General features: G+C 37.7%; 2 protein-coding genes across 4 annotated transcripts in view; both read left to right on the top strand.

Moving 5' to 3' along the window:
- BBS7 (Bardet-Biedl syndrome 7) overlaps nt 1-10,793 on the top strand; it is a 44,781-nt gene extending 33,988 nt beyond the window's left edge. Inside the window, exons 15-20 of one of the 3 annotated variants that reach the window (XM_029235082.1) lie at nt 1,921-2,085; nt 5,070-5,179; nt 5,295-5,398; nt 5,550-5,673; nt 7,470-7,615; nt 10,727-10,793. In XM_029235082.1, coding sequence (XP_029090915.1) covers nt 1,921-2,085; nt 5,070-5,179; nt 5,295-5,398; nt 5,550-5,673; nt 7,470-7,603 — 637 coding nt within the window. In that variant the 3' untranslated portion in view covers nt 7,604-7,615; nt 10,727-10,793. Of the gene's footprint in view, nt 1-1,920; nt 2,086-5,069; nt 5,180-5,294; nt 5,399-5,549; nt 5,674-7,469; nt 8,532-10,726 lie in introns of those variants that run through there. The other 2 variants (XM_029235081.1, XM_029235083.1) reach the window with 2 other exon arrangements.
- On the top strand, nt 8,722-16,299 carry CCNA2 (cyclin A2). Its single transcript, XM_029235085.1, has 8 exons — nt 8,722-10,873; nt 11,663-11,906; nt 13,142-13,254; nt 13,457-13,680; nt 14,317-14,524; nt 14,948-15,061; nt 15,488-15,621; nt 15,979-16,299. The coding sequence occupies exons 1-8, from the start codon at nt 10,661-10,663 to the stop codon at nt 16,025-16,027; spliced, it is 1,299 nt and encodes a 432-aa protein (XP_029090918.1). The 5' UTR covers nt 8,722-10,660; the 3' UTR covers nt 16,028-16,299.
- Nucleotides 16,300-16,444: the final 145 nt, after the last annotated feature.

Below are 16,444 nucleotides of genomic sequence, written 5' to 3'. Positions count from 1 at the left end.
AAAAAATTAAATAAATATTTAAATGCTGTGTACAGGTTTCCCCCGCTATCTGAAAGTAGCATGTTCCTATGAAACCTTTCATAAGCCAAAATAGCATAAAGCGAAGAAGCAGTTACTGTAGGACACATCTTGATGATGGATGCTCAAAATAAATTGGGATAAAGCACAGATGCTCACAGACAGTTCAAAGCTATGTGGCCTGATGAGTGTAGTTCCTGGAGAAGGAACTCGGCGGGGCCGCTCTCAGTGCTGCTGGGGTACTTGCTGCTTCGGTAACAGCCGCTGCAGAACAAACGCTGAGGCTGTTTTTGCTTTTCACCTTTTTTGGTAAAAGCAAAAATCCTCTTTGGATTTCTCTTGGTTACCGAAAATGGGCACTCATGTAGGCCTTTTGTAAAAACAAAGTGGCATAAAGTGAACTTTCAAAAAGCAGGGGATACCTGTATTATTTCTAATAGACGTAAGAGTCTTTGTCTTCTTTTAGAGGCTGATTTGAGCTGGACTTTCCTATCTTTCTCATATATTTACCATTCTGAAATCAGTAGAGTAATAGTTCTCTGTCTCAAACATCTATCGTGAGAAAATACTGTTTAGCATTTGAGTTCTCTGTAAACAGGACCTTATTGTGTTAGCCTCAAACATTATATTTCCTTTCTACTTCACCTCAGGGAATACTGGTAGAGCAATTAGTTGTGATAGTCCCTATTATTTCTAACTTCCATTCCAACTTAATCATCCTCCTGGTTATAGTTTTTCACTTTCTTTTCTGAAAATGAGAGACCATGGCCTTAAATGAAGAAGGGAAAGAAATGAACAATTAGTGAATACTTGCTCTGTGCCATGCATTGTGCTCAGTGCTTAGGCGTTGCCATTTGAGTCTTACGGCAAAACAAGTAGTAATGTTTGGAAAAGTAAGTAACTTGTTGATATGAGAAACAGAGTGAAGATTTGAGGCCAAAGCCTATGTTTTTTTCTATTGCAGCTTGTAATTTTAAAGGTATGTAATTTAAATAAGATGTAAGGAGAAAAGTTCCTAAGGAAGGTTTTGGGAAAACGTTAAAGAGAATGGATTCTCTGAGGGTGTCTTCCTGCTTAAAAGTCAAGAGTTGTTAAAGGAGGTGTAGCGTGGTGTTCTGGAAAGAACAGCAAACTGGGACTCAGGAGACTCAGATTATAGCCTGATATCTGTTCCTACATGACTTCGGGAAAATAATTTAAGCTCTGGGCTTTAGTTCTCTCATCTGCAAATAGAGTTGGTGTGGCAATCTCAAAAGTCCTTTCTATTCTGTATTCTCTGAAAATTCTTTCTGTACCTTTAATTCCATAAACTTGCATTTTCTTAATTCTTTATCCATTTGATTTATTTTAAATTTATTTGATTTATTTTACAACCTTTTATGTGTATGTGTAATTTGCAGATAGAAAGTTAATTCCATATCCCTGCAAAATAGAAGGTATCATTCCCTAACTTTACCAGTGGCATGCAGCTAGTGTTTCAAACCCATGTCCATCTTACTTAAAAGCCCAATTCTTTGCCTTCACATTATGCTGATTTTTTCCTTTCGGAGATTCTTATGTTTTGTAGTTCCTATAATATAAACACTAGATGAACTTTTAAAAAATGGAATTTACCTGAGTAAACTGAATTGTATTTGTGAAGGCATGTTATAATGAAAACAATTTTTTCATTTATGTCACTTAACTGAATATTAAAAGTACAGGTATAGGTAAGCATTCTTTTTTTTTTTTCCTTGAAATCAAAATGTTTCTCTGATGGGTAAGATAAATCGAGAAAAATTAAATGGCTGCTTTTCTATTTGTAACTACTGTTGCAAAATTCTGTTTTTTAATGTGTTGAGTACATATAATACCTCTGTGTATTCCCAGACAAATATGGGTACCTCTGCTATTTAATTGCAGACCCATGAATACACTGACTTTGACAGGCCAGTTCAGTTTTGCTGAACTTCACTCCTGGGTGGTTTTTTGCCTGCCTGAAGTTCCTGAAAAACCTCCAGCAGGAGAATGTGTGACATTTTACTTTCAGAACACCTTCCTGGATACACAACTTGAAAGTACCTACAGGTAAATAAAACTTATTCCTGGCTCACAAGTGTTTTTTACATAAATGGAACTTCTAAATTTTCATAAGTTTTAAGGCAGTAATAATATGCGAATAATATGATTGAAAAACTATACTGTTTAAGAGAATCTTTGAAAAAACAAATGGAATTAATGAGTTTAACTAAAGATGAATATGAAAGAGCAATACCTTTCCAATTCTCAGCCATAACCAGTTAGAAAATAAATTGTTTAAAAAGATTCTTTCAGAGCAGCGATAACAATAACAAAATGTTCATATAAAATCTGTAAGAATATTCTTTATTAGAAATACATAGAACTTCATGAAGAAAACTTTAAAATTTTATTGACATTAAAGACTTGATTTAATGGAGTAATATATTCTATAGTTATCAATATGAAGACAATGTAAACATGCAAGTCCTTCCCAAATTGATTTGAACATTTATCCTAATTCCAGTAAGAATTACAAGAAGAATTACCATTGAATTTCTTTATGCAAAAATAGGAAATGGCTCAAGAACTTGAGAGCTTAGAACATGCAGGCTTTTGAAGTGACCACATTGAGGTGAAGGTCATTATTCCTTGACACTCTTCTCAAGCTCCCAGTTGCCCTCCTGCCCCCTTCACTGTCACTCCCTACTCATCTCTCATAGGCTCCCCTAATTTCTGTTTCTGAATATAGTAGAGGCTAAAATTTCCTTCTCCTTTGTTCTTTTTCTGAATGCGTTGGGTAAGGCTGGTTTCTCTACATCTGCTTTGAGCTTGTACCCTCATACTTCTTCAAGGTTTTTGCATTCTCATTCTCTCACATCTGTAGGTTGTTTTTGTTTGTTTGATCTTTTGTTTTTTGTTTTTTTATTTTGTTTGTTTGGAGGGGAGGAGGTTTCTTATCTTCTCTCTGTCTCTGTCTCTTAAAGCTTCTCTCCCTAAGCAGTTTACTGAGGTATTCTACTTTCTGCTTCCTAGCTGAGACTTTACCATGCTAGGTTCTGGAAACAACAGTGAACACATAATTTTACCTCTGAATATAGCCTTTGGGACCAAGAACTCTCCAGAAATCTAATTGGTTTTAGCATCAGTTCTATGGGGGTGTTTCACTGTACCCTCCAGGGGACCTTACCTGTGTAAACCTGGAATCATGACTTCAGTTTTGAAGTACCACAGCGAACCTCACGTTTTAATCATAGCAGACAATTTGACAGGCCCCTGGCACACTACATATTTTTATAATAGCATACCTTTGCTTTTTACCATTCTGTGTCTTTAAATATTCTTTCCTTAATAGTCAAAACTCTACTTATTCTTCAAGGCCCAACTCAATAGGTACATTTTTTAAGTCTTCCTTGATTCTCTTCTCTGTTCCCATAACATTTTATTCTTACCTGCCTTAGGTTTTTATTGTTATTTTTTTGAAGTATATAATAATCTTTATGTAAGCTTGTCTGTAAATCAGATTGTAAGCTCTGGGCAGAGTTTATTTCTTAATTAACTTTGTATGTATCCTCCAAGTATCTAACACATGGCTTTGAACATAGTGGTACTCAATAAAGGTTTTTTGTTCCATATAATACATATATATGGAAGAAGTATAGAAGCATGTACTTTGGAGACAGACATACTTAGGTTTGAATCTGGCTCTGTGACTCACCAGCTATTTGCTCTTAGCTACATTACTTAACTTTCTGGGTTTCAGTTTCTTTTCTGACGAATAGAAATAGTAGCACTTACTTCACTGAATTGTGATGCTTAAAGGAAGATAAACCACGTGAGTCATTCCACAGTGCCAGGTACTGCATAAGTATTTAATGTTAAATATTATTAATTAAAATTGAAGACTAGTGAAAAAAATCTCATGATTTCTAACACATAATTGGGATCAAAATAAGTGTGTATTATTCATCTTTCTAGAAAAAAAGAATTAGCATTTGCCTACAGCAGTCAATATAAAAGCAAATAAAAAGGCAACACTGAATATGTAAAAGATGGTATATATTAATTAGGAAAATTTTGGTCATCATAAAAAGGAACCAAACGTAAGCAAGCTTAACCAAATAAAAGGAATTTATTAGCTCATATAACTTAAAAGACTAGCAGTGGTCTGCTTCAAGCATAACTGGATCAATGGCTTAACTGATATTGTCAAGACTTTATCCCTTTCCATTGCTCAGCTCTGTTTTTGTCTTCTCTTGGCTTTCCTCTGTACTGCCATGGTGGCCACCAACAGCTCCATCCAGCTTTATATCTTTTCAGCTACCATAGCCTTTCTTTCCCACTAGTTTCAATAAAAGTCCCAGGATTGAGTATCATCGTTGAGTCGTGAACCACTGTGCTCAGGGGTATGGAATACGCTGCTGAAAACTTCCTCCTGAAGTCCCAGAAATGGGGTTGGGGCCAGTGCCAATGAAACTATATGGATTGAAAAGGGTGAGAGAGAAAGAGAGAGAGAGAAGGAGGGGTTCCATAAAGAAAAAGAAGGGTACTGTGAACATAAGAAGTGGCAATGGATGCTGGGCATGGAAGAACAGAAGATGTTACTCTTAGGTTTGATATTAGCTTTCTTTTAAGGATGAAGCATATAGTCATGCTGTAATTTATGTGATTACATAAAAAAAACATGTGAAAGCAAGCAATTCTAAATGCATTTTATATACATAAGGGGTTAGCTATTGGAAATTTTATTAGTGAAAATGAAAAAAAGGTGTTTTAAATGAAGAACTTATATAAATTGTTGTATCTTTCAGAGGCATGTGTCTAACATCTTTTATTCAGTTTTACAAGTATGTTTAGAACTTGAATTGCTACAACAGTAAAAGGTTACATATTTAAATATGTTTTACATTAATAATGAGATGTGTATATAAAGAAATCTAAAATTAAATGAAGTCTAAACACAAGGTCCTATTCACAAAATATGTATTTACTGGACATATTTATTGGATGTATTTCCTTCTAAAGCTGTTCTTTTAAAAATATTAATTTTATAGAAAAGGTGAAGGAGTTTTTAAATCTGACAACATTTCTACTATATCCATCCTAAAAGATGTGCTCTCTAAAGAAGCTACAAAAAGGAAAATTAACCTCAACATATTATATGGTAAAAAAAAAAAAAAAGAATCATTCTTTCTGTTTTGGGGGGGGGTTGTTGTTACAATAAGAATGTTCCTGATCAAAGTGACTTATCTAATTGTACCTGACTTAACTTCTTCTAGAGATAAATGAAGTATCAGTCAAACACACATTAAAGCTAATCCACCCAAAACTGGAGTACCAGTTGCTTTTGGCTAAGAAAGTGCAATTAATTGATGCTTTAAAAGTAAGTATTTGTGTCACGGGACTTATGATCATTATTTTATTGTGATGGGATTTCTAAAATTGTAAAGACCTTAAAGTTTTCCACTTTAAACTCACTTTACACTGGATTAAATTTTGAACATTAAGTGCTGCTGTTTTTAATTTTAAATAAGGAATTGCAGGTTCATGAGGGAAACACAAACTTTCTGATACCAGAATATCGCTGTATCCTGGAAGAGGCAGATCACCTACAGGAAGAATACAAAAAGCAACCTGCACATCTTGAAAGACTCTATGGTTAGTGAACTATTCTAGAATACCTTGTCATATTTCTTTTCTACTGGCTGTTTGCAAAGGATCACATGAGAGAAGCTGGGCAGAAGGAGACAGGCAAAGATTACAGCAGTCATGAACCAGTAACAACCCATGTACTGCCCAATATATTTATTTTGTCAAGTTGGTTTTAATGTTTAATATTTTTACTAGATAAAATACAAATAAATATTAAGAAGTGAAATAAGTCTAATGCAATGAACTAATCTATATATATGAAGAAACCCAGTGTGAAATGAATGTATCCTATGAAGCATTACAATTTAGGCTATATTTCACACAAATAATTTTCAGTTTTTATTGCTATTCTGAAATATCAAAATGCAGCATTTAATATTTTTATGCAAAATTTAATGGGGGTATATATGTGCTGTGTCAGTTTATGTTTAAAACTCATACTGCTTTGGTGGTGAGAAGTTGAATGTTTCACAGTTGTATTGAAAAAGCAAGAGCAAGAGGGAGGAAGGAAGGAACAGCTTAAGGAAACATTTTTTGTGATCTTTATGTAAGACCTATTGTGCATAGCACGCCTATTTATTTATAACATCTTTATAATCAGGGGGGATATTTAATCCTTCCAACAGCTCAGCAAGGTAGATAGTGTTATCTCTGGTTTTCACATCTGTAAACTGAAATCTGAGCTTAAGAATGTGTTGTCACATAGGTAGGTGGTGGCAAAGCCTTCATTAGAATCTCCTCGCCCCCAAATGCAAGCTTTTTGCACTGTGCCGAGTCTTCTGTAGAGTCAGTTGGTATCATCAGTCCATATTGATCCTTAAGATCTACCTAATGAATTTATTTTATGCCCAGAGACTTGCTCATAAACGGTAACAATAATATCTAATATCTTAATATCTACTATGTGGCAAACACATGATCTTTTATCCCCATTACAACTTAGAAGATGGGTGGTGCAGAACCACCATATCTTATCACCAATTCCACAGTCCAGAGAGCTTTGAAATCAAAAACTTTGTTCAAAAATCATTTGGCAATAAATTTGACTTGATCTGAATTAATGACAAAACCTCACTTAAACTGATATGAGGTTATTTATAGTTTTTTTATTCCACTTAGTATGAATAGTCATATATTTTGTTGCAGAAATGTTATGTTTTGTTATCAGATGCTGCCACTCACTTTCCACGGGTATTACGCCACATATATGGTGTATTCCTTTTATTATCTTCCTAAAATGTGAAAAATTCTGAAACACATCTTGCATCAAGAGTTTTGGATAAAAGGTTGATAGCTTGAATTATTCCCACTCTATATATGCAGAAACTCAAAGGTGAAATAATTTGCCCAGATCTTTGAAACTAGAAATATTTGCCGTCAAGTCAAATCCTAAGAATCGTCAACATATAGATGGGATATTTTAATTCAGATAAAGCTGTTATGAACAGAATATGTCTACACTATGTCAAAATGGTCAGCCTGGTGGAAAAAAAAACCCCACTTGTTGTAATTTTATATATACCAATAGCAGTTCAAAACTGGCCAGCAGTTGATTGTCTGAATTAATAGCTTATAGCCAATTGTTAAGAGGGTTATTAGCCACATGATTTATATTTTGAAACTTGCCTTAAAATCCCCCCCAAATATTTTTTAATGCATCAATCCTTTCAGATTTCTGTATGTTAAATAATGGAATTACAGGTGCTTAGAAATAGATTCTCAAGCAGTCGCTTACTTTCATTAAATAATGTGTCATTAATAGAATTAATCAATGACAGAAAATTAACATTTTTTCTTTATAGGCATGATCACCGATCTTTTCATAGATAAGTTCAAATTCAAAGGCACCAATGTAAAAACCAAAGTGCCTCTTTTACTGGAGATTCTGGACAGTTATGACCAAAATGCATTGATTGCTTTCTTTGATGCTGCGTGAAATATAAATAAGGTAAAGTTCCAAAGAAGTTGTATGTTTAAATGAAAAATGTTAAAATAGAATTGCAAGCTAACTGTATATACTTTTATTTCAAGTGCGTTTTTTAATATTATCTAAAAATATGACTTTTTTTAGTAATGCTTCTATTTTTTTTTGACAAATGGAACTTTTTTTTTTAATTTTTAAAATATTTATCAAACAACCCCCATATTGTTAGTATAGACATCGTGCAAGGTTAAAACATATTCAAACATCAAGATCCGCATTCAGGGCTTCCCTGGTGGCGCAGTGGTTGAGAGTCCGCCTGCTGATGCAGGGCACACGAGTTCGTGCCCCGGTCCAGGAGGGTCCCACGTGCCACGGAGCAGCTGGGCCCGTGAGCCATGGCCGCTGGGCCTGCACGTCCGGAGCCTGCGCTCTGCAGCGGGAGAGGCCACGGCAGTGAGAGGTCCGCGTAAGTTCTAGAGGCTGGAAGTCTGGGGTCAAGGTGCCAGCGTGGTTGGGCTCTGGTGAGAGCTCTCTTCTTGGCTTGCAGATGGTTGCTTTCTTGTTGTGTCCTCACATAGCAGAGAAAGAGGAAGAGGAAGAGGAGTAAGAGAGAAAAAAAGAGAGAGAGAGAGAGAGACAGAGAGAGACAGAGAGAGAGAGAGAGAGGAGATTTTAAAACAAGTGGAATGATTATAAGGGATTTTAATGAATTTTTTTCAAGTGGATGTTTTATAATAATCATTGTATAAAATAATTATTTTATAGTAATTATAATGTTTATAATAATCGAGAACTATTATTTGGAAAATAAAAATATATTCAAATATTTAATAAGCTAACACACGTATGTATAAACTGCTTTACAGTTTTCAAAATGTATTTACGTATGTTACCTCATTTGATTTTTTTAATGTATTTTTGGCTAATTATTATTTTTTTAATTAATTAATTAATAATTTTTTTGCTGTGTTGGGTCTTCACTGCTGCGTGCGGGCTTTCTCTAGTTGCAGCGAGCCGGGGCTACTCTTCACTGCGGTGAGAGGGCTTCTCATTGTGGTGGCTTCTCTTGTTGCGGAGCATGGGCTCTAGGCACGCAAGCTTCAGTAGTTGTGGCTCACCGGCTCTAGAGCGCAGGCTCAGTAGTTGTGGCGCAGGGGCTTAGTTGCTCTGCGGCATGTGGGATCTTTCTGGACCAGGGATCAAACCCGTGTCCCCTGCATTGGCAGGTGGATTCCTAACCACTGTGCCACCAGGGAAGTCCCTCCTCATTTGATCTTGACAACATATATTGATTATTTTGTCAAATCATGTAAGAAAACTGATTCTCAGTGAGGTTAAGTGTTTAAGAGGACATGCTATTATTTTGTAAAGGTGGAACCCAAGTTCTGGTGCCTGGATTGCATTCTGGTTACTATGTATGTTGTCAACCAGGGGAAATAACATAAATTTTTTTTAAGGAATTGAGATTGATTTACAATTGATTTTGCTGTTGCTTGGTAATCCATGCTCAGTTGGTAAAATACTTGAGTTGGCCAGGGAAATCAGCAGAATTTGCACAGATTGGGGGGATCTTAACTTGATGTGCTGTAACCAGTAGGGCTATACAAGTATACTACATGTGAATAGTGTCGAAATAGTGACAGCTTCTTAGATTTTCCTGCACTAATATCCACTGATTTCTTTTTTATCATAAATGGAGGGAAATATGACTTTAAGGCTATGGAAGTCATTAATCTTAATTCATATTTTATTCATATTCAGGTGAATATTGTACTTAAAGGTTGTTTAAAATAGCATAAGGATTACAATAGAAAATAAACTATTCTGTGTGTTTTCAAGAAGGGCACACTTATGAATTTGTTGGAAAACAACAGTGCTTCTTAATTATATACCATTATATTTATTAGTTATGTGCAAGCCTTGTATATTAAATGTGAAAATTTGTTAAAGGCACATATTGCTAAGAGAGTTTTACTTTTATAAGGTCATATTGCTTTTACTATGTTTAAACAACCTTCATTTCTAAATGGAACACATAATTATATCTAGGTCACTAGAATTTTACTCCGAGCTTTTTGTCGGCTGCCACACCTTGGGGAGAAAAAAGAGATAAAAATTAATGACTGTCTAGTTGAATTTCTTGTAGTACATTACTGTTTGTTACATATATCAACAGTAGTTCAAGGTGGCACTTTAAATTAATTGCATCTTCATTAGGAAAAATAAAAAGCATAAGACTGTGAAGAAACACCTAAATGGTAGGATGACATTATAGTCTTTCAATATTATATCAGTTACATAAGCAGCGTGTTAAATGACTTATGCACGTTATTTAATACTAACGACAACTGTATAACGCGTAGATATCATTCCCAATTAACAGATAGGAAAATTGAGAATTGGAGACACTGAATAACTTGAACAAGACCACCAGGCCAGTATGTGGCCGGATCAGATTTTAGACCTTGAGAAACTAGTCAGTCAAGCTAACTGGAGGTCCTAGGGCAGAAGGCCGGGGCGGCCCGCTACTAATTGCTAAAGTTTAATTCAGTTTATCCTAGAGACAGCCCTTACCCCGAGACGGGGACCGCCTAGCGGCCCTATTTAAAGTCACAGTAGACTTAGGCCCCGCCTCCCCGCCGGGCGCGCGTACTTCCTCCTGCCGCCGTTCGACGTCTCTTCGCCCCGCTCCGCCCCTGCTCGGTTGCCTTCGCAGCCGCCTTCACTCGCCTGCGACCGCGTCGCCCCGAGTGACGTCACGGGCCTCGGCCCTTTTCATTGGTCCATTTCAATAGTCGCGGGATACTTGAACTGCATGAACAGCCGCCGCTCCGGCGGGCTGCTCGCTTCATTTCGGGGGCGTCTTTGGTCCTCCACGTCCGGCAGTGCCTGTCTCCGCCTTTCGCAACCTCCTCGGTCCTACACGATCTCGAGCGGGCCAGCGGGTGGGTAGGCTGGCCCGAGCTGCGGCGGGCGGGTACAGCTGGAGTGTACCTAGGCTGATCGGCGGGACGCAGTGCACGCTGCTTGGCGCCGCAGGCTGATCCCGCCGCGCCCCCGGGAGCAGTGATGTTGGGCAGCTCCGCGCCCGGGCCTGCGGCCCGCGAGGCAGGCTCGGCGCTGTTAACATTGCAGCAGACGGCGCTCCAGGAGGACCAGGAGAACATCAACCCCGAGAAGGCGGCGCCCACCCAGCAGTCCCGGACCCGCGCTGGGCTGGCGGTACTGAAGGCCGGGAACTCGCGGGGACCAGCGCCGCAGCAGAGGCCTAAGACGCGACGGGTAAAGCAGTGAGCCGTATCTGCAGGAGGGTGGGCCGAGCGGGAGTTTTGCATGGGTTTAGCCGGCAGAGGAGAGTGGCGAGAAAGCATCCCCTGGCCTTTTCGCGGGAAGCCAGGATCTGGAGTCCCTTGATCCCTGGTTTTCTGGAGTGTAGGATGCCACATTACTCCCATTAGTTTCTCCCATTACTCTCCCTGCCAGCACTCTGCGTTTGTGCTGGCTGTCCGCTCTCCTCCATTGGGAGTATTTTTCTATAGATAACGAAGTCAAACCAAGCCCTACAACATGAGTATGGCCTTTGCCCGCCTCCAAGCCTTTCTCTCTGCTTTTAAGCCCCAGGCACTGCTCGGACTTCCTTCATCCTCCCCATATGGTTAAGAGATTACCTCTGCTTTAGGAAAGGGTATAAAAAATACTTTGCTTTTGGTCAATTCCGCCATCTTACCGAATTTGCTCTGTTGCTCCACCCTGGGGCGAAAGAGGTAAACCACTTTTTTGCCATCTCTCCTAAATTTGGCATTTTTCGCCCTGCCACTCCACCCATCTCGTGGCCTTGATTAGTTTTGCCCAATTCCACTTAATCTGACCCTAAAACCGTTGCAGGAATGCCTGTGACAAATTGGAACATCCCTTCTTTCTCCAACTGACTACTCAAATTTCCGTGTCTGGATTTTCCCCCCTAAAGTTTAATTTTCCTGATAGAGTAATTGGGAGTAAATGCAGTATAAGGGGATGAAAGCAGAACAAAATTCCACTTAATAGGCTCAAAGCCAGTTATTTATTTTTTAGGTTGCACCTCTTAAGGATCTTCCTATAAATGATGAGCATGTCACCGTTCCTCCCTGGAAAGCAAACAGTCAACAGCCTGCATTTACCATTCATGTGGATGAAGCAGAAGAAGAGACTCAGAAGAGGCCAGTTGAATCTAAAAAACCAGAAAGTGAAGATGTCTTGGCTTTTAATTCAGCTGTTACTTTACCAGGACCGAGAAAACCACTGGCACCTCTTGATTACCCAATGGATGGTAGTTTTGGTAAGTTTTAAAAAAAAATTGTATCAAATCAATGTAATCATAATTATTGAATAGACTGGATTAATGAAATTTTGCTTTTCAAAACATGATCTTACCTGATCCTTAACTACATTATGAGTTAGGTTTAATGTAACAAGTTTAGAAAGGGTGTGACTTATCTCAGGCCTCACAGCTAATCCAAGACCCAGTGACCCACAGAAGGATCCTAATCCTGTGCTCCTGGTACACTGCTAATCACATCAATTTCATTAGATCTCAGACTTATTTTAATCTGACCCTGGAAATGTTTGCTTGATTGGGAGAATATATTTCAGTTGTGTTAAGACTCACTTTGTACATACCATTCTCAAATAGAGTGCTATTTGAGAATGCAGCTTTAAATACTGAGATAGCCAACATCTCTTCCACCTTTAAAACTTTGTTTCTGTAAAATCAGTCTGAGTGATTGTCTGATACCAGAGAGGGACATTGTCCTCCTGTGGGTAGCTGCTATAGACAACTCTGACTACAGTTTGTGCTGCTTCTTTACCATCAGGCTATCGAGTCACTGGACAGCTCACTAAATTCAATCTCAGCTTTAGTTCTGTAGATGAGAGGTATAGCAGCGAAGTCCTATGGAAATAAAATAATTGGTGTATTTTTATTTAAAATCTGCAACAAATTTTAAACCCAAACCTTGAAGTAAAAAGAATAATGGATATTTTTTGCCTTCAAAGATAATTTAAATTTACCAAAAAAGAATCACCCATTGATATTAGTGTTAATGTGTTTGAACTGCCCATAAGAAATCTGAGTTTCTCTTTAGCACACTTGTTAGCCCTACTTCTAGTTATTGCCTGGATTGTGCTTTGAATGTTAGACTTAGGGGTCTGCAAACTCTCTTTTGACAAATCCTAGATATCTCCAAACTTGGATTTTAACTTTGTCCTAGCAAAACCAGTGTACTCCTGTCATGGGAGATGAAGACACTTCAATACCTGCTCCTCTAACTCATTTTCCTGTTAATGGTTTGTCAGTACTTTTTCTTGTTAATTAAAATCATTCCAAAACTAAGTGGACATAGATACTAAAATCAGAGTTAAATCTTCTATGTACTTTGTCATAACAAGCTCTTTTTAGTTGGATGAAATAAACACATTGGTAGTTTGGGACTCCTTACAAGGGCAATCACTTTTAGCTCTTAAATTAAGTCAAAAATGAAAAGTGAACTTCACTGTACTTTTGAATTCTCCTAGAGTCACCACATACTATGGATATGTCAATTGTACTGGAAGATGAAAAGCCAGTGAGTGTTAATGAAGTACCAGACTACCATGAGGACATTCACACATACCTTAGGGAAATGGAGGTAAAGGCTCTCTGAATCTACTTTTTACACTATTTGTTCACTGTGGTGAAAGGAAATTAAGAGGATAATGTTTTTAAGTTTTTTAACTGCCAGTGAATTACTCTAATGCTATACTTAAGTTTCTAGCATATAGGCAGCATCTGTTAATGGTAGAATAATCTAACTGCAGTTTTAACACTATACTAAGTAACCTTCTCAACAGGTTAAATGTAAGCCTAAAGTGGGTTACATGAAGAAACAGCCAGACATTACTAACAGTATGAGGGCTATCCTCGTGGACTGGTTAGTTGAAGTAGGAGAAGAATATAAACTACAGAATGAGACCCTGCATTTGGCTGTGAACTACATTGATAGGTTTCTTTCATCGATGTCTGTGTTGAGAGGAAAACTTCAGCTTGTGGGCACTGCTGCTATGCTGTTAGCCTCGTAAGTACAACTTGGTTTGTTGGGTTAAAAGTGATTAGTAGTATCTTTCTGTGTAGGGAAGAAATTGTGATCTTTTAAAGTATGACATTTTAACATACTATACAAGGCAGGGAGTCAGCGACTACTTTAGGGATGGTGGAGTGGATGAAACTTTTTAAATTTAGGACATTAATTTTCCTAGATCTGGATTTCAGGGCACCTTGAATGAACCTACAGATTGGCGACATTTTAATACACCAGGACTAGGTTACAGAGTGGTTCCTTCTACTTTAAAGTACTTTCTGGTATATAAGCAAAATCTTATCTTTTCTCCATTAAGACATGAAAACTAAAATGTAAATTATTTATTTTTCTAAGGAAATTTCCTACATTTTCAGTTACTTGGTGAACTCTGGCATTGTTCCCATCTTGGGAAGTCAGTCTCTCACTTACTTTCTTTGACTGAAGTGGGAGAAATATTTGGGGCTTTTAATTAGCATTTACCTAGTCTTGGCTAGAAATGGTCAAGTATCAGTGCAAACAGGCAGCTGGTTTTGGATTCGTTCCATTCATTCTGCTTAAGGGATTTCAAGTTGGGACAAACAAGCTTGCTTTTCTTATAAAAGGACTGATTACTTAAAACTTCTTTCATTGTAGAAAGTTTGAAGAAATATACCCCCCAGAAGTAGCAGAGTTTGTATACATTACAGATGACACTTATACCAAGAAACAAGTTCTGAGAATGGAGCACCTAGTTTTGAAAGTCCTTGCTTTTGACTTAGCTGCACCAACAATAAATCAGTTTCTTACCCAGTACTTTCTGCACCAGCAGTCTGCAAACTGCAAAGTTGAAAGTTTAGCAATGGTAAGTTCTTTTCATTTTGCTGAATGAAGATTCTAAGGTCACAATTCGGGGCAAGCTCTAGTTTCATTATACAGCCTTGGTCAAGGGATTTAGTATTCTGAGGACAGGTTAGTGCTGCAGCATGAAAGAAAGCCTACCATTGGCAAAAGAAAACATAAATGGAGAAAGCACTAGGAATAGTGGTATGAGGAGGAAGTCTTGGTAAATGGTAGCCAGAAGAGTTTGTTTTTAAAGCTATTAAAGGAGGAAAAATACAGGATGAGAATGAAGCAAAATATGATAGTGAATATATTTAAAGATGTGGCAATGGTTGCTACAGAGCCAGTCTTAAAGATAGTAAAATATTCGGTCAGAAGGTAAGGATTTGAGTTTTGAATTCCAGAGCTCTTATGATCATAAAGTATATTTACTTTTTCATTCCAGTTTTTGGGAGAGTTAAGTTTGATAGATGCTGACCCATATCTAAAGTATTTGCCATCGGTGACCGCCGCAGCAGCCTTTCATTTAGCACTCTACACTGTCACGGGACAAAGCTGGGTATGTATGACGACGTCCTCACACACCCACCTTGTGCTGTAAGTGCTTGTGCCAGATAGGTTAAATAACTGTCCTATACAACTGACAGTTGTCTAGATGTACTGAACTGGAAGAGCTATTCAGCCACGTACACTGTTGAAAGCATTCTGTCTTACCTGTTTAATAGCATCTGTTAGGTAGAAAGCCTGGTTCCTATTAATGCTTGGATTTGAAAGGTGTGCTTAAAGAATTCAGACCATAAGACTTGCTGTTGGCAAGGAAAATAGTAAAAATTGATCGAAGTTAGCAACAAGAGCTTGAGAAAACTGGAAGATGTTAGTTGGAGGTGTTAGGACAAAACTCAAGCCAACTAATGCCAACTACTAACTTGTATTCAGTGTCTGTTACTGAAAACAAAACTCAGTGGTTCCGTCCTCCCTCCTGCAGCCTGAATCATTAGTACAAAAGACTGGATATACGCTGGAAACTCTAAAGCCTTGTCTCATGGACCTTCACCAGACCTACCTCAGAGCTCCGCGGCATGCACAACAGTCAATAAGAGAAAAGTACAAAAACTCAAAGTAAGAATTAACAGCAGTAGATACCAAAGAAGCTTGCTTTTCCAGGCTATCGTACGGTTCACAGATCCTTGACATTTTAACTTTATTTAAGGGATTCACAAGTCAGGCACAGCCTCCTTAAGCAACTGTTCTCTTAGCAGCCATGTGTTTTGAGCTTCTGTCTTGTATTTGAGGGAGAAAAGGGGAGAGGAACGGTGGGCATGCATGCAAGTGTTGGGGACCAGACTATGGTTTTATAACCATTAATTCAAGTAGACAGAAATAGCATTTGTGAGTTCCTAGTATATGTTTCATTCCATAATCTGTTTCACCCAATGAATGTTTACTAAAAATGGATTTTTTTTTCCCTGCTTACAGGTATCATGGTGTTTCTCTTCTCAACCCACCCGAGACACTAAATGTGTAACAGTGAAAGACTGCCTTTGTTTTCTAGGATGTAAATCACTCAAAGTATATGGTGTACAGATTTTATCTTAGGTTTTAATTTTACAATCATTTCTGAATACGGAAGTTACGGTCAAGTACAAATTATGGTATCTATTACTTTTTAAAGGTTTTAATTTGTATATCTTTTGTACATGTAACTATCTTAGATATTTGGCTAATTTTAAGTGGTTTTTGTTAAAGTATTAATGATGCCAGCTGTCAGGATAATAAGAAATAAATTGATTTGGAAAATTTGGTTTGTAAGTCAAATTTAATTTGAGGCAAAAATTTGACTTCAGGATTTCACTTAGAAAAATTAATTTGGTTTATTAAAGCATGGGGACAGGGAAGGCTTCTCCTTCCAACACACAGGTGATGACATTCACCTCCCTAAGGA

This window comes from Monodon monoceros, unplaced genomic scaffold, assembly GCF_005190385.1.
Source record: "Monodon monoceros isolate NGI ecotype Baffin Bay Population unplaced genomic scaffold, NGI_Narwhal_1 Super_Scaffold_20, whole genome shotgun sequence".
Lineage (NCBI taxonomy): Eukaryota > Metazoa > Chordata > Mammalia > Artiodactyla > Monodontidae > Monodon > Monodon monoceros.
Note: the sequence above shows the minus strand (reverse complement) of the source record. Positions and strands in the feature narration are given on the sequence as shown.

Coding starts and splice junctions, on each gene's coding strand:
- CCNA2 (XM_029235085.1), top strand. CDS start 10,661: ATGTTGGGCAGCTCCGCGCCCGGGCCTGCGGCCCGCGAGGCAGGCTCG. Junction 10,874..11,662: donor AGAGGCCTAAGACGCGACGG/GTAAAGCAGTGA, acceptor TTTATTTTTTAG/GTTGCACCTCTTAAGGATCT. Junction 11,907..13,141: donor CCCAATGGATGGTAGTTTTG/GTAAGTTTTAAA, acceptor GAATTCTCCTAG/AGTCACCACATACTATGGAT.